The sequence below is a fragment of the Lactuca sativa genome, chromosome 5 (assembly GCF_002870075.4).
Source record: "Lactuca sativa cultivar Salinas chromosome 5, Lsat_Salinas_v11, whole genome shotgun sequence".
Classification (NCBI taxonomy): Eukaryota; Viridiplantae; Streptophyta; class Magnoliopsida; order Asterales; family Asteraceae; genus Lactuca; species Lactuca sativa.
Genome location: NC_056627.2, coordinates 141,462,261 through 141,489,842, shown reverse-complemented (window position 1 = coordinate 141,489,842; position 27,582 = coordinate 141,462,261). Strand labels below are relative to the sequence as shown.

Sequence of the window (27,582 nt, the reverse complement as noted above, 5' to 3'; positions counted from 1 at the left end):
CACACACACTCTCTGGTTTCCGCATTTACGAGATTCTCTGGGACTTATACTCTGATATTTTGATTGGTTGTATGATTTGGCTTTTAGACATGGTTTACGTTGCGTTATGGTTTGATCAAACAATATTTTAAATTATTAATGTTTTCTAAAGTAATGTTTTAAAACGAAATTTTTGGACGTGAAAATTGGGTCGTTACACACGTCGTGGCCTAGTCCACACAAAATAGACGGGGTGACCAACATCCTCACAACACAAAGGTCCTACACCTCACGTAGTGAGATATGAACAGACCGGCTTAGGACATTAAGCTCTTAATCCTTTCAGCCATAGCTTGGGACTTTGCAGGGGATCTTCCTTTACCCAAAAGATGATAAAAATCGAAGCTTTTCAGTCCTTCATGTCCAATGCATGAATCAAACTCGTACTAGACCAAAAGTGGGAAAAATGAGATCTAGACTCAAACTTGGAGTCTCAAACTTCACCAAAACTCAGATCCAAAGACTATAATGAAGTGAATGAGTCAATGATACATAAAGTTGTCAACTTTATGGACCCTTTGCAAGCAATCCTACCCAAACATGCAAAAAGGAGCTTATAACTTAGACTTAGAAATTTGAGCTCATAAAGATTGGATCTGGGATACTTACAATGGTGCAAAACATGCACAAGACGATGGCGATGAAACCTCCTTGTTGAACCAACACTTTAGAACATTTTCCTCTTCTTCTTCTAGCCACCAAAACACTAAAATGGATCCAAAATCACCAAGATGGATTAAGGTAAAGGTTTTCTGGGTTAAGGAAGGTGGAGGCTGAGAAATGAACCCTAAAACCGAGATAAAGGGGCTTAAATACGTGGGAAACCCTAAAACTTTGCGGGCTTGGGTTGTAGTGCTCCTCACGTCATGAGCTCTTATTGCTCACGTCATGAGCTCAGTCTTGGATGAAATCTTCATGCAACCCTCCTCATGTCGTGAGCCTCCATGCCTCACGTCGTGAGGGCCCCTTTTTCACTAAATTCTAACCTTTTGACCCTCTGAAACCCAAATTCAATTCATGTAAGGAAAGAGATGTTACAATCCTTCTATCAAGGGTTCTCACACGGTAAAAGCAAGATAAAAACCATTTAGAAAGCTAATTAGTTATCTTTAAAGATCTCCATACTTGAAAAGAATGTTAGAAACTTTAGGAATGTGTCTGAAGCATTTTGAAGGCTAAAGGTATTTTGGTCATAAAATAAAAATACATGAAAAAGAGATTTAGACTTAACGTGATGAGATTTTGTTGCTTTTTGGATGAACACAGCGTTTTGGTCAAACTCAACTATATTGTTACGGATTTTATAAAAAATGATTATTTGGTTGAACTAAAAATACTCTCTTTATTAGTTGAACTAAGAGTACCATTCATTAAATGTTGTTGCATGATTTGATTTGCTATAGGTTTTCGTTCATGAAATGTTGTGCATCATTTGATTGGCTACAGGTTTTTGCCGACCACCATAAAAATTGAGTTTGATTTACTACAAATTTTTATTATCTGTAAATTATTGCAAGTACTTAGACATTATAACCACAGGGTATTAAGTACATTGCCGGTTACAAACTGGTAATAGCAGTAAAATATTTTGAATAGATGTCATTATGGTTAAAAGTTTAAGAACATTGATGTTATTAATAAATTTAAAGTATATGTTTGTATCGGAAAAAAAAAAGATAACTATCTTGTTATTTTTTGCAATCTCATTAAAGTAAAAGGATAGATTGTGTAAATTATATGTATTTAATTGTTTACAACAATAGCACAAAAATGCAAATTGTTAATTTTAGTATTAAAATTGTTTAAATACCAATAATTTAGTTTTAAACATAGTTTAACTTTTTTTTAGTTTTTATTGTTATTTACATAAAAAATAAATAAATAAATAAATAAAATAAATAAAAAACCCTTAAGATTTTTAACTTTTTTCACAGGTTCTAAATGGCAACACGTATAATGAGGAAGTTGTCATGATGAAGTTGTCAAATCTTAACTTGGATGCTCCTGGTGCAATGTTCAATATTGAGTTACTAACCTTGGTTGCAAAATTTGAGGGGAGATTGTCAAAGTTGGTTGCTATAGATGGAATTGAGGGTGCACTTTTAATAGATGCCATATTTCTAGATCCAATAGAGAAGAAAATGCAAAATATAGCACTTTACTTTTGTTTGTTTCTCAAATTCGCATCTTATTTTACTTATTATAAATCTTTTACCCGTGTTTTCCAATGGTTGTAACCTAATAGTTTAAGAAAACACTAATGTGGTTTTGTACTTTAAATGGTTCTACAGTTGAAGAGAAGCACAACAAAGATACTCATAAAACGTGAGTGTGTTTTTATCTACCTCAGGTAATGTTCTTTGGTATGTGGTCTCAAAGGAAGGAATCTAATCCATGGGATCCTTGCAAGGTTGAAGATATAAAATCATGTCTAATGCCTAAAACCATCTCAGATGTTAGGATTTTTCATGCCTTATCTTTTTTCTATACTGAAAATTTTAGCAGAATTGTTGATCTTCTTACTAATTGCAAGAAGAAAGAGAACTTTCTAATGGTCAAAGGATGTCTAACTTTTATCCTCTAAAACCACCAGATCAAAAGCAAGTAAAAGATTCAGGTAAAAAAATGTGCAGTTTTGTACAATCCAAATTAAACTTATAATAATATCAGTATATCATTGTAAAGGTCAGAGGAAGCTTTGTGTTACAAAAAATGATTAAGAATGTAAAGGCACAAATAAGCTGCAATATACATATACTAGTTGAACTTGAAGTACACTCGTTGAATCAACTAACTGAAAGAACATTTAATCGTTTGAGCTTTTCTAAAGCTGTTGAAAAACCAGCTGTCAAATTCCATAATATCGATATCATGAGCCCTACAAAGCAACAACTTTCATCAGTTTGTACTAATGAAAAGAAATTAAAATATGATATATTTTATTTAAGCCATAGATCAATGTTATAAGCTAGTAGCAATTCCCATCCACCAAATCCTTATGATATGCACCCTATAAACTTCTATTAACTGCACAGGTATTAAGAAATGACATTTGGAGTTGGAAAAAATTCAGTAACAAGCATGGTCCATCCCAAAGTTAAAACTATCATTAACCAATTAATTATGACAAAATTCATGTGTTCTTTTTCATTTCTTGTATTAATAAGTAGTACACATAAATCAATCTAAATTTTGGTTCCCAACACATCTTTTTCATTACTTTTTTAGAAATTATAATGAGAAAATAGATTAAAATGATTATAAAAATAAGTAAAAAGAAAGGAAAGTAAGAAACGTACTTGATATCTGAGTGCAGTTTCAAGGGCTCTCACAATCTCCTTCATTAGTGGGCGTTCTTCTCGTTCTTTGTTCAAACATTGATAAGCAATTGTTTTAAACGCCTTCAATGAACTAGGATTTATTTGATCCCTTATACTGCCATAAATAATTTCATCTAGGTTATTTTGTTCATAACACTTTTGCACCAAAAATGGTAAAGCTTGATGCTTATCATTAACGTTGTGCATACTCAACCTCCCACATAATACTTCAAACAAAACCACACCGAAGGAATAAACATCTGACTCCTCTGTTAGAAACCCCGTCTTTTCATATAGGGGATCACAATACCCATATGTCCCAAGAACATTCAAGACAACAAAAGGGTATTGTTGGCTAGTAGGACCAAATTCGGATAGACCAAAATCTGTGATCTTAGCATTCCAGTTTTCATCTAATAAGATGTTGGAGCTTTTAATATCCCGATGAATAACTTTTTGGTGGGTCCTAGGAGGATTGTGAAGGTACACTAGTCCACGAGCCACCCCAATGCATATCTTAAGGCGGGTAACCCATGTTAAATCTTTGTTAAGATACAAGTCGAGACTTCTCTTTGATGCATACTCATACACAAGAATCTTCTCGCCTCTTTCATCACAAAACCCTAGGAGGGAAACAATATTTTCATGCTTGTAAAGGGAAAGCATTATGATCTCCTTCCAAAACTCTGGATCTCCTTGTCCAAGTGTACTTCCGAAACGTTTAAAAGCAAACGTGGTATGCCTCTCCAAATGGATAAGTTGTCCCTTATACACTTTCCCAAATCCGCCTACCCCGATGCAATTGTGTTCAGCAAAATCATTGGTTGCTAATTTTATAGCCTCAAGTTGTATTTCGAGGTGTTTAAACTTATTTTTGATAGGCATCCTTTTAGGGTGTGATGAAACCGTTAACAAGCATGGATCATTCTGTTACATTGAATGAAAACATGATAATATCAAATCACAAAACGAATGATGTGCTAATCGTATCTAAAGTTATTACTTGTTAACCGTTCACTTCAATATAAATTTTGGTCACAACACATCTTTCTACCATTCCAATGAAAAAATAGACTAAGATAATTATAAAAAGTATGGTTGTTCAAAAAAAAATTATAAAAAGTATGAGTGAATCGATGAATCAGACGTACCTGATATTCAAGTGCAGTTTCTAGCGTTATTAGGATCTCGTTTATTGATGGACGTTTGTCACGGTCTCTCTTCAAACATTGATAAGCAATTGTTGAAAACACCTTTAAAGAATTAGTGTTTATTTCATCCTTTATATCACCAAAAATAATTTCATTTAGGTTGTTCTGCTTGTAATGCTTTCGTACCAACTCAGTAAAAGATTGAGATTTCTCATAGTTGTCAGTACACAACCGCCCACACAAAACTTCAAATAACACCACACCAAAAGAGTAAACATCAGATTCCTTTGTTAATAACCCTGTCTCCACATACAGCGGGTCCCAATACCCAAACGTGCCGACAGGATTGGAGAAAATAAGCGAGTATTGCAGGTTAGCAGGGCAAAATTTGGATAAACCAAAATCTGCAATCATAGCATTCCAATTTTCATCTAATAGGATATTGGAACTCTTGATATCGCGATGCAATACTCTTTGTTGTGTCCCAGCAGACTCAGAATCATGAAGGTACGATAGTCCGCGAGCCGCCCCAATGCATATCTTAAGGCGTCTAACCCATGTTAGATCGTGGCTGTTTAGATACAAGTCAAGACCTCTCTTAGATGCATATTCGTACACAAGGATCTTCTTGTCATCATCATCACAGAACCCTAAAAGAGACACAATATTTTCATGCTTGTAAAGAGAAAGCATAAGGATCTCATTCCAAAACTCACGATTCCCTTGCCCAAATGCCCGATCTAAACATTTTAAAGCAACCACTGTATGACCCTCCAAATGGCCGAGTTCTCCCCTGTAAACTTTCCCAAATCCTCCTCTTCCGATGCAATGGTCTTCAGCAAAGTTGTTGGTTGAAGATTTTATTGCTTGTAGTTGTATTTTGAGGTGTTCAAACCGTTTTAGATCAGACATGTTTTAGTAATCGATCAAAAACAGAGAACAAAAGTGAGACCCAAATATTACTTCGTAAAATCTACAGGCTGAATGAAGATTCACGTTGGATCATCATCTAGTAACAGTTTGCATCATAAATCCTAAGCAAGACACTACCAAAACAAAGTAGCAATATCACAAGCAGAAAATATATTTAAACCTAAATGGAACCTCCGTTAAATTCTATTTCTCAAAACTCGATCCTAATAATATCAAACAGAATTCGGAGATGCTTACCGAAATCTAAATTGACATGAAGCAAAATCAAGAACAAAATAGTCTATCTTTGAAATCCCAACTTCATTTTCTCTTGATAAGTGAAATTTTCTATTCAAAAGACAATCGTACCTATCAAATGGTGCTGATTTGGATCGGTAAATTTGGACTTGAGTTCAGATTTACGAAATTAAAGAGTTAGAAATCAAACAATAAACTGCAAATTGCGAATGTTTGCGAGGCTAGAGACGAATGTAGAAAATCGCAGTGGACATAGTCAACTCTCTCCCTCTCCCCCTAACACAATTTATGGTCTTTGTTGCATTTGTCGGCTTGCAAAACCTGTATTTCTTTTTGTCAAGCCACCTTTTTTTTGTTCGGAATTCAAATTTAGGATTTTGTTTCTGCAAGGTTTATAAAAACTTGTTTATATTTTGGTTCAATCGTTTAAAATTTCACTTTTTTTTCTTAATTTAACTATTGAATGGGTAAATATTTGCAAAACAACCTTTGTAATTGGTTAACGTCGGTTTTAATGATTTAAATGCAAAATAAATAAATAAATAAATAAATCATAAATGACTTTTTTATTAATAAGGTTAAAACTTAAAAATATTTTTTGAGATTTTCTTTTTATATATACTAAATTTATTTTTAGAAATCTTATATTTATTTATTAAAAAACATAAAATAAAGATACCATCAACATTGATTCACTAAAAAAACTAATATTTCTTATTAAAAAAACACAATAATAATATTTCTAAGGCACATAGTGTGTATAATGGAACTCTAATTAGGAATAACAACATCCGACAAACTTTATCTATGAGGTGTCATCTGATTGTGAAAGGATCATCGATACGTTGTAATTTTATGGTAAACGTTTTCCATCCAATATCTAAAAATTCAACAATGAAGTAACATTTGGCCTACAAATGTATTTTTTTCGACAAATCAACAAAGTCCTCTTCGTTTATATAATATATAGATGACATCTTTAGGGTTGCCGTAAAGATATTTAAAAAATTCCAAAAATGATATATATTATCATTATTGTGTTTTTTAATAAAAAAAATTATCTATATATTGAGTTTTTTAACAAATAACTATAAGTTTTATTCAAATAAATATAATATATATAAAAAAAGAAAATGTATAGAAATGCCCTTAAACATTAACCATATTAACGAAAAAAAATCATCCATTATTATTTGTTTTATTTTTTTTTATTTGCAATTTAACCATTAAAATAGACACTAACATGTTATAAGGGTTGTTTTGCAAGTATTTACCTGTTTCAATGGTTAAATTGCAAAATAAACAAATAAATAAATAAATTAGGGGTGACTTTCTTGTTAATAGAGCGAAAATGTAGGGCATGTTAAGCAGATTTCCCTTTGTTTCTTTAACATCAATATTTTATCACTAGAATGATTGTAATAACTTTTTAAAGGTTTTTCCATGAATAGCTAAAAAAAGGGAAATGACCAAAATAACAGTGATTTTTGCAGGCTACCATCTGCGAAAATCTATGTCATTTATGAGAATCTATGTGGATTTTTGCAAATGCAGCATGTGAAAATGTAGTTTTTTTCCTAAATTTGAACATTCATAACTCTTTCAAACAAAGTTTTTTTGGGCTGGATTTTTTTATTGTATTCTTTGTAATAAGGTTTATCCATATACATATCGCACTCCTAATTTGGAGGCATGAAGTCACACTTTTTAAGTCAGAAATAGGTTTATCGGTGAAAAATATGAAAAATGACTTAACAGTTAACCTTCATAACTATTTTATACGATGTCCATTTAAGATGATTTTTCTTTCATTATGTTCTATGTAACAATGAAGATCTATGGCCATATCACACTTAGAAGTATCACGGTTTGGGATGTTTGAGAATTTTCAAATACAAAAAAGATAACATTTATAGACTAGTAGATGCAACAAAGAATTACATGTACAATAAAGATATATAAATATTTAAGTAATAGAGAGAGTAACACCACCAATTCATCGTTTGCTAATTCTTATTGAGGATGGAATAGTAGAGGGTTCATCGTTTCACTTTGATATGAGGATCGATAGCCGGTATAGAGCTCGAAAGCAGCTGGTAGGGATCATAATAAAATTAATAAGATTGTGAATCTTTTGCATGTTAAACGATATCATTGCCAATATTGTGTGACTAGACGGTACACCACTTTTTTGTCATTTCCCAAATCTACAATCCAGTGGATTTTCCAATAAATTACAAAATGTTATAGTTCTTACATATGATTTCTGAATTTATTCAGTGTGACTAGACGGTACACCACTTTTTTGTCATTTCCCAAATCTACAATTCCAGTGGATTTTCCAATAAATTACGAAATACTATAATTCTTACATATGATTTCTGAATTTATTCAGAAGTAATTCACGAGATCATGCACCTCGAGATGTACAAATATAGTTTGTAAAGAATATGTAACTTCAAAGTTGAATATATAGAATTGTCTTGCCTTTCTAGGCTTACCACTTGTGCATACTCCTACAAAACATTCTTAGCATAAGCTGTGAGATCACCAAACAACCTCCTGACAAATTTATATTTATTCTCATTTAACACTTAAAGTAGTTATATGTCCTTAAAGAGAGACAAATACTTTATAAAATTGTATTTACCTTTTACTGAATCGAGTCACAAACACTTGGTGTATCGTTCCATGGACTATAACATCCTAAATTTTGGGCTAGATTTTTTCATGTGTAAATTAGTAAAATAAAATAATTAAATAAAATATAAAAAGAAAATAAAACAAAATAATAACTTTAATAGAAACGTGGTAGATTTAAAATACAAATTTCAATTTACATTTTATTTAGACTTCAAGTGTTGAAAAGAATATAGATGAGAATCTATTTTTGCCTAAAAGTAAACGTGAATAATAATATTGACCTAGTCAATGACCAATTAGTTAAAAAAAAGTGTTATTAGGGTTAACGTATGAAAAGGATAAGTTTCATAAGAGGATTGTCAAATTTTATTAAATATGAGAACAATGAATGTCAAGGGAGATTTTTTCCACTTGTCAAAAGTTAGAGAGTAGTTAGTGGGTCTCACTAATACAAAATTGACTCGTGGTGACGGTATCTAAAAACAAGATGCTGACAGTTTTTATATTTTTTTGTCACTAAAGGTCCTAACTAATTTCAAGGATTATTTTTGTCATATTTAACACAAAATGTGTCGCCATTGCAAATCAAACCTCACACCATATAACCTTAGCAACGGTTTTACATAAGAATAGTGACAGGTATTGTCTCGATCGAAAATTATAGCAAAAATGTCATCATTTATAATACTTTTTATTTGATATGCATATTTACTTTATGACGGTTATTAAAGGAGAACCAAAGACATGTAAGGTGACGAATTTTACTTTTATGTGACTAAATCTTATATTCGAATTAGCTGCATGAAAAATATGTGTCGAAAAGGTAAGATATATAGTGACTGAAATTTATTTGACTTACAAAAGGCTTTATATATATATATATATATATATATATATATATATATATATATATATATATATATATATATATATATATATATATATATATATATATATATATATATATATATATATATATATATATATATATATATATATATATATATATATATATCTTTACTATCTTATAAAAGAAATCCCACTATCTTATAAAAGAAATCCCACTGTTTCTAAAAATAGATTGAATATAATAATATTATTTTTTTAAGACGTTCAAATTATTAAGCTAATAGTACAAGTAGTCATCAATAAAATAATATTAAAATTTAACCTGTGTTTTGAATCCTTATATTTCTCAACAAATTTTATCTCCTTCCCTGAATTTCGGATAATTCAAAATTTGAAACCATTAGAAAATACATGTTGATTTATATATCCCTCCTACAGATGACTCTTTCTTAACAGGTTTTATTTTAATCCTTACTTGTAATTGATTTCTTCATTTTTAACTTTTTGTATTTTTATCTTATAAATATATTGGGTGAAGGCTTTATTATATCAGGTTTGTTCCTAAAAATGTTTTTACTATGTTTCTTTAATGTGTTGGCTTTGCAGGTTCAAAGAACTCAACCAAGAGGGCCAGTTAGAACATTGTATTATCATTAGTTTGTATATCTTGGCATCTTACTTTTGCAATAAAGAACGGTTAAACACAATATTTGACATGATTAAGGTAGTTTGTATATTTTTCATCTTGTTTAGTCTAAAAATGAAACCTTTTTCATCATTGGTCCTTATACTATCAAGTTTCATCACATAGACTTCCTGATTACGGTGATTATTGTCCTTATTATAAGGTTCTATATAGATTTTGTTCAATATTTTAAGGTTTCGAGAACCTAAATCAATATGAATCCTTGAATTACATACCATCATTGAAAATGTTTTAATTTGTGACCAAACTTGGATTAAAATCACAATGAACAAGTTGACACCTGAGTATTTTGGTCTTCTCAAAGGTCTATTTATCGACTTTTGAATCACAACACCTGATATTCTAAAGGTTTATTTTTATAAACTATTATTTATATATTTTAGCATTTTACTTAGTAGGACATTAAATTAATAAAAGAATTAAGGAAAACGGGGAAAAAAAAAGAGGACGATAAACAGTACAAGTGGTTTGGGTATGTATAAATGGAAGTAATAACCATTTAGGGGGTGTTTGGCAAAAAAGTTTATTGTTTATTAGTTTATTAGCTTATAAGTTAATAAGTAAGTGTAGGGTAACTTATGAAAAAAAATGACGTATTAGAGGTTCCCCACCAGAATAATTTATTTTAATCCAAACACTTTTTTAACTTATAGTGATGTGGAACCTAATAAGTTGTTTTAAAAAAAGCTTAGCCAAACACCCCCTTAATATGGTATCGTAATGCTCTTGAAAAATATATGTCATTTAATATTCATTTCTCGAAGTGAACGCAAAATGGCTTTAACTCTAAAGAGATCAAACTATTCGCCGCCCGCCGCTTTGCGCGGGTAGACGGCTAGTATATATATATATATATATATATATATATATATATATATATATATATATATATATATATATATATATATATATATATATATGATCAGTTTCTTTCTGCAAACCAATATTTTCTAAGAACCGCCCTTAAAATGCTAACTCCTTTATGTCATTTTTTTTATACAAAAAAAGTGACTTAATGCTGTAGGTTGGACTTATCTAACAACTTTCGAAAAAAATTATTCAAAAAATATACATATATCAAGAGTGCATATGTGCACCTTTTAGGAATATGTGCAATTTTACATTTTTGCACATATGCACTCTTTTATATATGCATGATTTTTGAATAAATTTTTTTACATGACTTAATGCATTAAGTAGTTGTTTTTTAAATTATCACAATATAGTTCCCATTTTAATAGTTCTTCGCGGGAAAATTAGTTGGGAAAAGATCTTAGCCACACACACGCGTGCGCGCGCACACACACAATATATATATATATATATATATATATATATATATATATATACATATATATATATATATATATATATATATATATATATATATATATATATATATATATTTGGTAATTTTAGTGTCACCAGACATTTAAATGTAACTAAAATTAATATGAGTGCCAGAAGAATTATTAATTATTTTTAATATAAGTTAGGCATTGCGGGGTGCAAGTTTATATAAGACCAGTTTGATTTTAGAATGGCAAGTGGCGAAGGTAAATATGACGACTTTGTCAATTTTGGATTATTGTATTCAAATTTTACTTAATGATCAAGTTATGGTAAAATGGCAGTTTCCACAGTTATCAAAACGACTGAATGATTTCAATTAAACATTAAATGTGTAAAATTAATTCAACTGTAATCCCCATTTTTCATATGCTATATACAAAGTTTATGTGGAAAGAAGAAGGATATGATTTATTAATAAGTTTTGGTTCTCTATTGTCACTGAAATTTCACAATTCTCTAATAATATTGCTTTCGTTTCTATACCTAGAATTGAAGGTTTCCTTGTAGATTATCATATATTTGACTCTATGATACCTAGACATAGGGTTGAAATTTCAATTCAAAAAGTGATCTTACACCATCCACAAGCAATCTGGATTTCCATACCACCATTACCCTATTTGTCTGTGTACACTAGTTTATACTGGCTCTAACAAGAGAATGATATTTACTATTGGTGGTTATGGTTGAGTCAATTAGGGATATGAATTTTAGGTTCTACAAACTGTATAATTTTGAAGGGAATGACTTCAGGTGCTGGCAGAGGAAGATGCACTTTCTGATGACTATGTTGAAGGTGGAGTATGCACTGAGTAACCCCATGTTGGAGGTTATTGAAGATGAGAAATTAGAGTAACCCAGAAGGATGAGTTAGTGGGATAACTGTAACAACGTAAAATTTCAAACAAATTTTCACATTTTTAAAAATCATTTAATTCACAATATTATAAGACACATTGTTTCATATATTCAAACCTAAGTAAAAAATCCCAAGATCATATCATATAAATAAAACTCCGCGTCTGTCTACTGATCATGACGGTGCCTTCCCGCGATCCTCACTAGTACCTAAAACACATAACACAAAATACTGTAAGCACGAGGCTTAATGAGTTCCCCAAAATACCACGCATAGCACATACTAGCCACTCGAGACTATAACTCTGTGGGCCCTTGGGCCCTAACTCTGTGGACCTTCTGGTCCTAACTCTGTGAACCTTCCGGTTCTAACTCTGATATACCCTGATATACACCTGGCATAAATCACATAGAAATAATGCAATGCAACACATCACATATAAAGCATACAATAACTCTGTTACATAACTCTAATTACCACTCAAGGTAAAATACAATGAGAAGACTCACCTCGGATGTCTCGGAAATATCTCGCTCGCGTAACACTGATCTAGCCTCAGCCTACACACGAAAACGATCATCTCAATTAATAACGGCTCTCCAGGTTAGACTAAATCCTCACACGTCCTTTAAGAAGGCTAAAAGGCCATTTTACCCTTCAAATAGTGCACAAGTCCAATTGTTAACCAAACCCTAATAGTCAACAAAAGTCAACGATCAACCCTTTGACCAGACTCGCCGAGTGCACAATTATGACTCGGCGAGTTCATTCATGAACTCAAGTCCTCAAAACCCCCATTGACTCACCGAGTTACTTCCCTAACTCAGCGAGTCACCAACTGTGCGATTCATGGGGAAAAACTATCCTACTCACCGAGTCTGTTCTTGGACTCGGCAAGTTCATGCCATGCTCAAACTCAAATGACCTCCTGAGGTCAGATTCGTTCTTCTAACCCATAGATCTGGCCTCCTTAATCAATATAAACACGTAAATTTGGATCTTGATTCCCATGCAAGGACCTAATGGCTCTATTTGAAGAAATGGCCTCAATATACCACCATAAGCTCATAACTCCCAATGACACCCAAAAAGATCAAGGAGTTAAGGTCTCTGGACCTCTTTGGATCCAGATCCAAATTATAAACACAACAAGGGACCAATTGATCTTCAATTCATACTCTAAAGGGGCTAGAAACTCTAATTCTCAAAGATTAACACCAAAGTTGAAGAAGGATCGAATATATACCAAAGCTGAAGAAGGATCGACTATATACCTCAATATGAAGTCCCTAGGCTCTGAAATCCATAGAATATCACCCTCTTCAGTCCCCTCTTGCCTTGGTCACCTTCTTCTTGCAAAAACACCCACACAAAGATCAAAAATGACCTCTTCTTCCTCACAAACGCTCTAGATCTCTTAGGGTTTCACTTAGGGGTCTGGTAGCCGCAAATGGTGGCTATAAGCCCCTTTAAATAGGTCCCAAACCCTGGGAATTAGGGCTTCATTAAACAACACGGACTCGCCGAGTCCACTAGTCGACTTGCCGAGTTCGGTCATTAACCCGTATAGAATTCGCGATCCTACTCGGCGAGTTTAAGCGTCAACTCGCCGAGTCCCTCCAAAATCTCCAAAATAAATGAATAATAATGTACCTGGAAATCTGGATGTTACAATAACCATTACTATTTATGCATATTCTTTATTTCATATCTACCAAACTATCAAAAGGTCAAAGGATTTATAGGACACCCTTGAATCAAAATACATTGTTGAAGATGCTTCTAGCAAAAAGTTTCTAGTTAGCAATTTTTATAATTATAAGTTGATTGGTTCAAGGTTTGTCATGAAACAATACAATGAAATCCTTTGAAGCTTTGGTCAATTCAAACTTCACAACATAATAATGGATGAATCTATTGTTATGTCAAGTGTATGTAATTCTTTATATGATATCTAGCAAACCATCGAAAGTGCGAAGGAATTATGGGATACCATTGAATCAAAATACATCATTGAAGATTATTCTAGCAAAAAGTTTATGGTAAGTGATCTTAATAATTATAAGATGATTGATTCAAGGTCTATCATAGACTTGGATCAATTCAAACTTCTTAACACAAACATGGATGCATCCATTGTTGTGTCAAATGTGATTGACAAATTACGGCCACCTTGGAAAGATTTCAACCATAACCTAAAACATCAAAATGAGGAATTATCATATATTCAATTTGGTATTCATTGTCACATTAAAGAGTTTCTTTAGGCACAACAAAATGATAAAAATAAAGGGAAATTTGAATATGGACAACCATATGTTAATATAGTTGCAAACAATTATATAAACTCCAGTTATAGGACACGACAAGAAACGTAAGCAAGATGTTCCCAATAAATCCAACAAAAAGAAAAAGGAGTTTGTGTGTTGGTGATGCAACAATGTGGAACATTGCAAGTGAGAGTGTCGTGAGAAACTAAGCAACAATGGTTCTGGAGGATGTGGAAGTGAAAATAGATCTAAGAACCAAGTTAAACGAGTTTGTTCTTGACTAACTTAGATATATCTTTCTAGATTTATGTTTCACTAATTCTTGAATCCTTCTATGTACATGATGATGATGATTGTTCGTAGTGGATTGACTCTGGGGCAACAAGACATGTTTCCAAGGATAAACGATGGTTTGAAACATTAACACCATTTGATAATGGTTCCCTGCTCAAAATGGGAGATACGTCGAGTATACCAAATTTGTAATGTGGGATTTGTTAGTCTTGTTACTTTTGAAAATTTTGTCACACTTTTTGATGTTTTGTTTTTCTTAAGGTTCGAAAGAATCTTGTAAGGTGATGTTGTTTGAATTAAGATGGTTATAAACAAGTTTATGAATCAGATAGGGATATCCTATCTTTATGTGACATGATTGTTGGTTTTGAATATTTGAATAATAGAATGTTACATGTAAATTTTATTTACAAGTTTTAATGTGTTACATAATTGTTCTTTTATGTCACCATCTTCGTCTAAAATATATGATTATATGATTTAGCGTGTTGGATTGGATCATGTCAATTTTTGAAGGATGCATGGTTTTCAAAGGATGGATTGATTCCATCCTTTGATATAAACATAGAAAAGTGTAAAACATGAATGCTTACAAAAGTTAAAAAAACAACCTCTTCCTAATGTTAATAAAAAACTCAGCTATTTTAGAACTTGTGCACAATGACTTTTGTTATTTCCTCTCCACTCCTTCCTTGGTTAATAAAAAGTTTTTTGTCACATTTATTGATGCTTGCATTTGGTTTTGCTATGTATACTTGATACATGCTAAAAAGAAGCTTTGGAGAAGTTTAAAATATACAAAACCAAAGTGGAATTGCAATTGGGTAATTCAGTTAAATGTCTGAGAACTAATAGGGGCGGGTAATATATGGATCCTCACTATTTTCAATCAATTATTATCATCAATGAAACCAAAAAACTATACACACCTCAACAAAACAGATTATTCAAACACAAAAATAGAGTTCTAAAAGATATGGTAAACTCGATGTTTTCTTACTTAGGATCGAGTGAGGGGATTTCGGAGAGGCCATGTTAACGGTCTGCTATTTATTAAATAGGGTTCCAAATAAAAGGAACCAAATACCCCCCATACGAACTTTGGCTCAAGAAAAAAGCGAGTTTGAGCTATTTTCAGGTTTGGGGTTGTTAGACTGCTGCAAAAACTACTTGAACCCAAAAGTAAAACTTTTGGTGAACACGGAATTGATTGTATATTTATTGGATATATGGAAAATTTCAATGCACGTAGGTTCTATGTAATAAAATCTGGTGATTCGGTTCCAATTAACTCCGTTATCGAGTCACGAGATGCAATTTTTGTTGACATACATTTTCATTGGTACAATGGCTAAAGGATTTGACTTTTAGTACCAATGAAGTAAAAAATCCAAAAAGTTTAGATGGTGTTGATGTACCAAAACACATAGATTCGTAAAAGGAAAAGTGGCCGAATTGCCAATAATTTCGATTCTGGTTTCCAACTATATTTAGTGAACAATTCAAGGGATTAAATTGATCTTCAACACTCTTATGGTTTTAGCATTGAAGATTATCCAAATATTTTTCAAGAGGCCATAGAGTCTCAAGATGTTGTGTTTTGGATGGAAGCAATTGATGATGAGATGTCGCTAATTCTTGAGAATAAGACCTGGGTGTTATAAAATTTGCATCCATGTTCTAAACCACTTGGTTGAAAATGGATTTTCAAAAGGAGAATGAATGTTGATGTGACAACTCATAAGTTAAAATCTTGGTTAGTCATTCAAGGGTATAGACAAAAACCCGATGACGAATATTTTGACATATATGCTTCGGTACCACATGTTTCCACTATTAGATTACTGATTGTCTTGGCGAGCATTCACAATTTGGTTATTCATCAAATGTATGTTAAAACAGTCTTTTTAAATGGTGATCTTGATAGAAAAGTTTATATGAAAAGACTGGAAGATTTTGTTATGCCCATTAATGACCATAAGATGTCTAAACTTTCCAAATCTTTGTATGGGCTAAAACAAGTGCCCAAACAATGGCACCAAAAGTTGATAAGGTCATTTTGCTTTGTGTTTTTACCTTAAACCAACGTGACAAATGTGTTTATAATATATTTGATGTTGCCAGTGGTGCATGATTGATCATTTGCTTCTATGTAGATGACATGGTGATTTTTAGGACTAATCAAAATCAGTAGATGAAACTAAGAAATTATTGGCATTTAAGTTTTCCATGAAGACATGGGAGAGGATGATGTAATCCTTGTAATGAGCATTAAACAGTTAACAAAGGTATTATATCAAAAGTCATTATTTTGAGAAAACTCTAAAAATATTTAATTTTAGTGATTGTTCTCTCGTGAGCACTTGTATAGATCATAGAGTAAAAAAGATTCCAAATTTGTTGCTTTAGTTACTACTAGAAAAGAAACTAAATGTATAAAGAATTTGATTTATGAGATTTTATTAAGAATAAAGCTGATTACACTTATTTCTATTCACCATGATAATGTCACCACTTTAGCTAAGGCATATAATCAGGTTTATATTGGAAAGTATGGACATCTAGGGCTCCCACCGGAACCATAGATACTCGCTACCCATTTGTCATCTCTTAACTCAGAACTCAAAATAATTTGGAATTAAGAACATCATACTCGGATACCTCGGTACACCATCACAGAATTTCATGATGTTATGCCTCAACCACTGATCTCACACTCACGGCATCATACTCAAATACTGCATTACTCATTCAGAATCTCACAACCGATCTTCCTTTCGCATCACTTGTAACCTCCCTCACGTACAACTCTGCCAGCCTCTCCGAAGAAGAGCTCTCACTGATGGCAAGGAAATGAACGCTCTTCGTTAACCTGTCCACAATCACCCAAATTGCATCGACACCCCTAGCAGTCCTCGGAAATTTGGTGATAAAATCCATGGTAATGTGTTCCTACTTCCACTCGGGAATCTCTAACGGCTGCAACTTACCATGCGGATGCTGGTGCTCGGCCTTAACCTTGCGACAGGTCAAGCACCTCTCTACGAACCATGCGACATCTCTCTTCATATAGGGCCACCAATACTCCTTCTTCAAGTCCAAATACATCTTAGTAGCCCCGGGATGGATCGAGAACCTCGATCGATGCACCTCCTCCATCAAAATGGTACGCGTGCCTCCCACAAACGGTACCCAAATCCGACCCTGAAATGTCATGAGCCCTCGGCTATCGGTAACGAACTCCGATACCTTCCCGATAACCCGCTCTCTCTTACGGTTTTCTGGCCTGACGACCTCAGCCTGGGCCCCACGAATGGTGTCCAACACTAGTGTCGTCACTGTCAATATCAGACAAACGTCTCGCATCGGGGCGCCCTACGCCCTACGGCTCAGGGCATCGGCTACAACATTAGCTTTGCCCGGTGGTACAGGATCTTGCAGTCGTAATCCTTTACCACATCCAACCATCTCCTCTGGCGCATATTCAGGTTGGGCCGATCCATCAGGTACCTCAAGTTCTTGTGGTCCGTGTATATGGTACATCGAACCCCATATAGATAGTGACGCCAGATCTTGAGGGCGAACACCACCGCCCCCAACTCCAGATCATGGGTGGGATACCTCGACTCATGAGGTTTTAGCTGCCTTGATGCATATGCTATCACATGCCCCCTCTGCATAAGCACTGCTCCCAACCCTGATATCGACGTGTCACAATACACCACGAAGTGCTCCATCCCCTCCGGAAGGGCTAATATCGGGGCTTCGCATAGACTTCGACGAAGTGTCTCGAAGGAGGTCTATTGCTCTAGGCCCCAAGAAAAAGCAACACCCTTCCAGGTCAACTTGGTGAGTGGCACGACGATTTTGGAGAAATCCCTAATAAATTTTCGATAATAACCAGCCAACTCTAGGAAACTCCTGATCTCGGTAGGTGACCTCGGCACCTCCCAACTCATCACTGCCTCAATCTTGGTCGGATCGACCAAGATCCATTTCTGGTTAACGAGGTGCCCTAGGAACTAGACCTCTCGTAACCAGAAATCACACTTGGAGAATTTGGCATAAAGCCTCTCCAATCTCAAAACTCCGAGAATCTCTCTCAAATGCTCCTCATGCTTCTCTCTGGATTTCGAATATACCAATATGTCGTCGATGAACACAATTACCGAGCGATCCAAGATCGGCCTGCACACCTTATTCATGAGATCCATGAACACCGTCGGAGCATTGGTGAGCCCAAAAGGCATCACCACGAACTCGTAATGCCCGTAACGAGTCTTGAACGCTGTCTTCTGGATATCCTCATCTCGCACCCTCACCTGATGATATCCAGACCTCAAATCGATCTTGGAGAACCAAGATTCTCCCTATAACTGATCGAACAAATCGTCGATCTTCGGCAACGGGTAACGGTTCTTGTCTGTCAACTTGTTCAACTCCCGGTAATCAATGCACATCTGGTGTGAACCATCCTTTTTCTTGACAAAAAGGATAGGCGCTCCCCACGGCGAGCTGCTCAGCCGAATAAACCCCTTCCCCAACAGTTCCTGAAGCTACGAGGATAACTTCTGCATCTCTGGAGGCGCAAGGCGATAGGGCGCCTTGGCGATAGGCGCAGCCCCCGGAGTCAAATCGATACAGAACTCTACCCACCTCTCGGGAGGCACACCCGGCAACTCCTCCGAGAAAACATCCGGGAACTCGCGAACTATCGGTACCTCATCGACTGACCTCGGTCTCTCTGAATCAACTCTCATATCTATCACGTAAGCCACAAACCCACTACAACCCTGTTGTAGACTCTGCCTCGCTCTAGCAGCCGAACAAGACGCTGAACCGGTACGGGTACCCTCACCGTACACCGTAAGAACTCCCCCACTAGGGTCTCGTATGGTCACCAGCTGTCGCTTGCAGTCAATAACCGCTCCGATTCTGCTTAACCAATCCATGCCCACGAGCCAATGATCCATGATTCCTTATGTTAGCCTAACAGACGTCCCCCATCGCAATCGGGACCAAATCGATAGGGAACGCAACGCTGAAGATCTCGAGTACACATCCTCGAATCACCTCAGAGGCATACACTGCTCTCTCGTCCGCTATGGAAACTCTCAGAGGTCGACTCAACGCCTCTCAACTAATATTGATGTGCTGACTAAAGGCTAAAGATACAAAAGACCGCCGATAGGGAACTTGTTTGAAGTTGGTTTGGTCATATGGGTTTGATTCAGAACAGTTTGCTCGAAATGTTCATCAAACTCGATGAGTTGTTAATGTAACTCGATGAGCTTGTTGTTCACAATGCCTAGTTTTGCGTAAAAATTTTATTTTTAACTTCTTTTGGTGTTGGTTTGTCTCCTATGTTGTTTGTTTGTGTAGAAAAAGATGAGGAGAGTTGGAAGAGGCCATCAAGTTCCTAGGGACCAAGAGGATTTTCGTTGGTACAACTTTCCACAAGTTGTCTCTCAAAAGAATTTAGCAGAATGGAGGAGCAAATTAGAAAATTTGAAAAAGAAGGAGTTCTATATTGCTAATGAAGTAAGTTGGAGTTGGCTAGAGTAGGTGGGATTAATGGAGGTTATAAACCCATACTTGAAAAAGGTGTTTATGAATAATGAGCTGAGGGTCACATGTATTACTTGGAGGAAGTTGTTTAAAATTCAAGAGCTGGTTTACAAAGAGATGTGCCTGGAGTTTATGCCACTATTCAGTTTTAGGGTGGTGATGATCCCCTTGATACACACATCTTTACTTTCTATTTGGGAGGAGCATATAGGGAGTGTAGTGTTGCTATGTTTGCATGGAGGATGGGTCTCTACAGTAGGTCAGAGGCCATGATGGAAGCTTTTGGTACATTTCTAGAACATTATCATAGGGAGTTTCTGGATGGGTTTATTGGAGCAAACTGGTGGACTACAATTGCCAATGGAGTTCATATTCCATCAGTGACACAAGAAGGTGACATCTGGTCACCAATCCACCGGCTACTTCACCGATTCATTGCATGCTCCATCAATATGAAGAAAGACGATGACAAGGTTCCAAATTTTGATTTATTTTTCTTGTGGAGCATCATCACGCCCAACATATTTTGTAATATACCAACTGTGACATCCCCAAAATTACGGCCAGAAAAGACCGATTTTCATTTATGCTTTTAAAATAATTTCAGACTAAATCCTTTTGATTTGAAAGAGTTGCGGAATTTGTTCCCAAAACAAAACATGATAAAACAATATTTATCAAAGCATTTCATCAAGAGATGCATTGTCATTATAATCAAAACTCGGGATGTCATGTTCCGATACAGACCATAAAGCATAAACGATAAACATTACAAGTCATTTAACAAATATATACATATACAGACTTGTAAACAAAACAACAAGATGATCCATCCATCTTACGCCCTTGCGCCACTTCCTGTAATACAAATAAAACTGAGTGGGTCAGGCTTGGGAGCCTGGTGAGCATATAGGGTTTTCAACCCACAATAAATGAATTATATTTAATTTCACCAACCAACACTATCCAGATTACCCATTCCCGTTATCCTCACTTTACGTCCATAAAACAACATCTATCTCAAGGGACCTAATCTAGGATTTTCATCGGGACAGACATTACTACTAAGGGGTTTCCTCAACAATAAATATCCTAAAGGCAACCATGAGGGGGATAGAGTACACCGGTGAACAAATCGTTCGCAACACCTACAGGTTATGAACCTGCTAGCGTTCCACAGGACTGTCTAGAAAGAGTTCGTGGTCGTTATCCATACTCCGCTGAATAACTAGATCAACAACAACAACAACATCGAGGCCTCTCATCTGTTTATTACACACCAACTATCTACCCATGTTCTACCCAACATATTAGTAGATAAAAATATATATTTTCATACATAGTTTAAAACCTGTATAGCATTCTCATTCAATATATATTCCACATAACAGATGAGGCATACCCACATAACACGTATTTCATAGAAACAAATAAGATCTATGAGATAGGATAAAGTGAATATACATTCACTCATATAACAACAAAATATACACATAACAAGTATATCGTATAAAATACTTCATAGTTATGCTTTAGAAGAAAGTAACTACACACTCACACATATAAACCACAATTTACTTAATACACTCAAACCATACTTGTATTATTATCGTGTTTATGAAAAGTAGTATACACTCACTTGATCAGAAGATGATCGGACAGCACTACGACTTGCAGAAGTAGTAATCCTCAGCAGATCTGGAAGATCTCCACAAAAATCGAACTTCTCGCGGGCAGAGCTTCGACTCGGGAACCGCACTTCTCAGGATCTTCGGGATCTCGGGACTTGCCTCGGGGCTCGAGAATAATACCGGGGCTTCGGGGTATTTTTGGCACGCAAAACGATGCAAAAAAGGGAGAGAGAAGAGAGAAAATTGGCAATTGGGTCGGCTGCCCTCGCATCCTATTTATAGGAGGCTGGAGCCTCGGAGTACGCGGGGCGTACAGGCCTCCGAAATCGTCACTGCATGCGTCATCCGAAGTGTCGACACTCTTCGGAGTACGCGGGGCGTACTTCGGATCGGACTGCTGACTCCCCTTCGGATAATGCCGGATTTAAAGATTTAATTTAAATACAAAATAATTAATAAACTTCGGAAATTCATATCTTCTTCATACGAACTCCGTTTTCGACGTTCTTTATATCCACGCGTAGGTGAGACTACGCTCTACGACTTTCGTTTAGACTCTGTCGGCTAATTTTGACTTTATTTTTATTATTTATTTTTAATAAGCCGCGACAGAAAAACTTCGTTATAAATTTATAACTTCTTCGTTTGACGTCCGTTCTCGCCCAACTTTTTATCACTTCGATACCAACAACGAGACCTTCGATCCTCGTTTAGATTGCTTCGGCTAAAAATCGCTCGATCTCAAATCGAGTATTTCAGGCTGCATACCGCTAAGTCGAAACTTCAATAAATCATAACTTCCTCATATGAAGTCAGATTTGGGCATTCTATATATATTCATAAACCTCGTTTCAACTACTACAACATTATTCAAAGATATCAAGTTTATCTTACACTTGAATTTTGACGCTTATTTTTATTCTTAATTAATCAAACCACATAATTAAGCAATTAAGCACAAAAACACATAATACTCAAATAATACACTTCTATTGTTTCAAAACGGGTTACAAAGGTTAACCTAGACTATTACATTGCTAAAAATGGCAAGCCCGGAAACACAGGCGTTACAAACGCGCCGATTCTCATCCTACATATCCGTATATTTCATGTTGGAAGGATCTTTGGAGAGAGAGAGGCAAGGAGGAGCTGGAGGAAGTGGAGCTAGAGGACAAGAAGATGACGACTAATTATCCTTTTAATTTTATTTGTGTTTAAGTGATTGAGACAATTTTTATTTGTTATGTGTGTTTTGGTTTGTTTATTTTTTTAAAAATTTCTAGTAAGTAGGATAATTTAGGAACTTTAATTTTAATGGTTGTTTTTACTTATTTTATGAAGTTTTTTTTTTTATCTTTGCAGAATTTAGGTTGAGAATATATCGAATGGTTAAAGCGTGAGAGGATAAAGTGAGGGTTCGAATCGTTAACGAGAAGATTAGAAGACTTTGTGCAATATTATTGAGTCCGATGATTATAGTTGATAAAAGGAGTCATGTTACTGAAGTTTTAAAAAGGTGTATTACATTAATACCCTCTTTGACCAAGAAATTAGAACTGAAGCAGAAAGAAGAAAAAATCATGAGATGAACCATAAAATCGTCGTGGTCAAAACCTAAGCTTGGCGAGTTCCTGAGGATAAACGCGATTTCTGTACGAGTTCAAGTTCAACACGATGAGTTTTTCCACTACAACTCAACGTGTTGTTGCTCAGTCAATTCTTTTTTTTTTTTTTTTTTCCGAGTCATCGATTTGATCCTAGTCAAGGCAGGCATTGTCCATATTTCTGAAGTCATTCCAAGTCATTTACAAGAAGCTTTTTCCAGTTGTGTTACGAGCTGTCAACCACATGAGATGTTTGACACCCAAGGTAAGGATAAGCTGTTCCCATGCCAAAGTCAATTGAAGAAGGAGCTATTGAGAAGAAATATCAACATTGCCACTTCTATCCTAGGGGAGTCTGTTCCAATTCTCTCTTTTTACTTTTATGTACTTTAATTATGCATAGCATGCAATGGAGACATTGCATGAAATAAGTGTAAGGTAAGGGGTTGATTACATTAGTTACATTAGAATCCTAAGCGTAAAATTTTAAAATTTTTTTTGCATAAAAACTGCTAGGGTTAATTCAGAAAATTATGGTAAAGCAATTAGGATTCCATGCTCGTATTGTGTTTGATGATTATTTGAGGATCTAAATGTGTAGTTGAGGCAATATACATTATAGTGCATTTGTGGCCTCCTTTATTCTAGTGAAATAATGGGAAAAAAACACAACCTTGCTTAATTTGAGATACACAACATGTTTAGCATCGTGTACTTGAAATGTATCAAGGAAAGCTTAAGTAGTCATTACATATAAGACTAATGCATTTAATTAATAAATGATGAAGTTAAAACCCCTTGCATAAGAATATGTTTTTCTAAGTTTTTAGATTTGAGTGAAAAAAAATGTGTTTGAAAAAAAAAGTTGAAAAGAAAAAAAGAGTGTTGGGTGCAAACGAGATTTTGCTTATTATATTCTACTCACATATAAGGAAATTACTACTATTCATCATTTTATTGTTCAAATATGACAAGATACAAAAGTTGAAGGGGTGAAAATTATCGTTCAACTTTGAGGGGTAAAAGTGACATTGTACAAAGTAAACAGCTGGAAAGTGTCATTCTACAAAGTAAAGGGTGGAAAATGTCTTTCTACAAAATAATAGTGAGGAAATTGCCAATGTATGAAAGTTTAGAGACCAAATTTATCAACATAAGAAATTTTTTTAGCTTAATTATGAAAAAAAAAATCTGGCTAAATTATGAAAGAATAAATTTTTATGGTCAAATTATGAAAACATAAAATTATACTATTCATTATGAGGTCGCTTTTTATTATATACCATGATCTCATAGTTATACAATCTTAATTCTACTCAACATATATGCCAATGCCAATATACACTAAATATGAAAAATGGCTTATATCATGTACTACAAAAAAGATAATATAATAATTTTATCTAAAATCCACAGAATTGTGAATCATTTATTTTTTAGAAACGAATCAACAAAACACAACCAAATCAAAAGGGCAGATGAATGACGATAAAAATATTGAAATCACATTTTGTCATTTGTTAATGAACAGAAATTTCAGAAGCAAATAGGGCATTTGATCAGCCCATTCTCGTTACAGTTCATGCAGCTCTTTGGCAACCCTCTGCCACCAGAATTCACTTTCTTGCTACCGCTACAATTAGGACACACCAGAAACAAATTCCCAGCACATCCTTTGCATGGCCCTTCCAATTTTTTTATTGGTATTCCAGCGAGGAGGGGCCGGAATTTCCCTTGCTCATGCAAATGTAAAACCTCATCGGCTCCTCCGATGTAACTGCCATTGATAAACAGCCTTGGCAGTGCCACTTTCTTGCCCATAATCCGCCATAGTTCATCTCTGAAATCCACGTGCATCGATACATCTCTTTCTTGGTATAAAACCTTAAAACCATTGAGAATAAGTCGAAGACTCGAGCAATCTTGGAATGTCTTTGGGATGGTTTTGACCGTGGTTGTGTACAGAATTATCAAATTGCTCCCCCCGGGTGGACAGATTTTCTCATAATCCAGAAGGGGATTAACAACGACATTTTTTAATGACGCTTCTGGTTCTTGATATAATTGGTCTACGTTGTTCTGTAAAAATATGATTTTCCTCTTTGCTTCTTGAGCTTTAACCTCGAATGCCTCCTGCACAAAAGCAATTCAGGTTTAAACAATGAAACAATCATGCAAAATTAATTATCTTTTATATTGCAAGTAAACATATCCACGCAAAAATTTCATTTTAGAAACTTTAATGGATCTCCGCAGAGGGATAGACAACGAGGATGATAATTGAAAATAATTTTTTATTTTTTTTTAAATAACTATATCATTCACGAAATTTAGTAGGTCATAATTAGGCTGTACTATTTAGATTTCTGATATAATATATACAACCGTAAAAGAATATATATATATATATATATATATATATATATATATATATATATATATATATATATATATATATATATATATATATATATATATATATATATATATATATATATATATATAATCTTTTGTTTCGGACACATCTTTCTCTTTGTAGTTTTCTTCAAATCATACTGAAAAGAACATATTAAGATGATAAAAAAGTGAAAAGAAAGAAATAAAATATTAACAAACTTGATATTGGAGTGCAGTTTTAAGCTTGCTCACGACCGAAGGCATTAACGGACGATGAGTCCGATCTCTTTCCAAACATTGATATGCAAGTGATACGAACATATCAAAAGAATGTTGATCGAATTGTTGCCTTAGCCTAACATCGATAATTGTATGTAGTGTTTGTTGTTTTTGACACTTCTTTACCAACATGGGTAGAATTCGGCGCTCATCCTTATATCTTAAATCAACACAATGCCTTGAGCATAAAACTTCAAATAGTACAACCCCGAAAGAGTAGACGTCCGATTCCTTTGTTAATAACCCTGTCTCTACATACATGGGATCACAATAGCCAATAGTACCTTTGGCATCCGAGAAAATAAACGTGTGTTGTTGGTTAGCAGGGCCATATTTGGATAGACCAAAATCTGCAATTTTGGCATTCCAGTTTTCGTCTAACAAGATGTTGGCACTCTTAATATCACGGTGGAGGACTCTTTGTTGGGTATCTTTGTGATCATGAAGGTACTCCAAGCCACAAGCAACCCCAAGACATATCTTGAGACGTTGAATCCACTTGAGGTTGGGGTCTCGTAGACAAAAATCAAGGCTTTTATTCGATGCATACTCGCACACGATGATCCTTTCTTCATTGTCATAACAAATGCCTAGGAGTGAGATAATATTTTCATGTTTATAACCGGAAAGAAACATGACCTCTCTCCAAAACGAAGCATCTGCCTGATCTATCGAACGATCTAAGCGCTTGACAGCACCCACGGTCTGACCCTTAGAGTGGACGAATACTCCTTTATATACCTTGCCAAAACCACCTTGTGCAACAAAGTTGCGCTCATTAAAGTTGTTGGTGGCATGTTTAATGATTTCAATTGGAATTCTGAGGTGCTCAAACTCTTTCATGAAAAAAGAATTTGTGTTTGTGGTTGACTACAAATGTGAAAGAGAAGTGAAAATTAATTCCCTAGCAATTCTAATCGGATGGATTGTGAAAAGCTATAGATCAAGAAACAAGACTTAAGACCACGGAAGAATTGAAGTTGAAGTGTTTGGAATTAAGAGCGGATTGGCTTCTATTTTTGCTAAGCAAAGCTAGTAATGTATTTTAGAATATATAGAACGTTCTATATGTAAACGTTACATAATAGTCAACTATAGGATATGGTTTATCTCCATACTAGTCGGTTGCAGCTTTGCCAGCGTGCCAAATGTGTATTATAAATCCAGCATGTGCTCTAACAACCTTAGGTTAATTATTATATGGTGATTTATTTATGAAAATGTGTGTCTATCCGAATTCACAAGGGGTTTGTTGGTAAGTCCAAGCACCAACACCGATGAATCCGCCGTTGGTATAGATCTACATCGCTCTCTCAAATATTATGAAATTAGCATGTCACTCTGACAATCATTGGTTAAGTAATAGCATGTACTTGCAAAAGTAGTAAGAATAGTAAGAATTTTTGTTAATTAATATATATCTCTTCAATTATTTTTAAATTAACTATA

General features: G+C 34.6%; 2 protein-coding genes across 2 annotated transcripts; both read right to left on the bottom strand.

Annotated features, from left to right (window-relative positions):
• Positions 1 to 2,651: 2,651 nt before the first annotated feature.
• On the bottom strand, positions 2,652 to 5,984 carry LOC111920608 (probable serine/threonine-protein kinase PBL12). Its single transcript, XM_023916184.3, has 3 exons — positions 4,511 to 5,984; positions 3,339 to 4,286; positions 2,652 to 2,917 (listed from the first exon to the last, which is right to left on the bottom strand). The coding sequence occupies exons 1-3, from the start codon at positions 5,420 to 5,422 to the stop codon at positions 2,909 to 2,911; spliced, it is 1,869 nt and encodes a 622-aa protein (XP_023771952.2). The 5' UTR covers positions 5,423 to 5,984; the 3' UTR covers positions 2,652 to 2,908.
• Positions 5,985 to 24,731: 18,747 nt separating this feature from the next.
• Positions 24,732 to 27,149, bottom strand: LOC111920612 (probable serine/threonine-protein kinase PBL26). The gene is made up of 2 exons (XM_023916188.3): positions 26,074 to 27,149; positions 24,732 to 25,590 (listed from the first exon to the last, which is right to left on the bottom strand). Exons 1-2 carry the CDS (start codon positions 26,974 to 26,976, stop codon positions 24,994 to 24,996), a joined length of 1,500 nt encoding a protein of 499 aa, XP_023771956.2. The 5' UTR covers positions 26,977 to 27,149; the 3' UTR covers positions 24,732 to 24,993.
• Between the last annotated feature and the right edge of the window lie 433 nt (positions 27,150 to 27,582).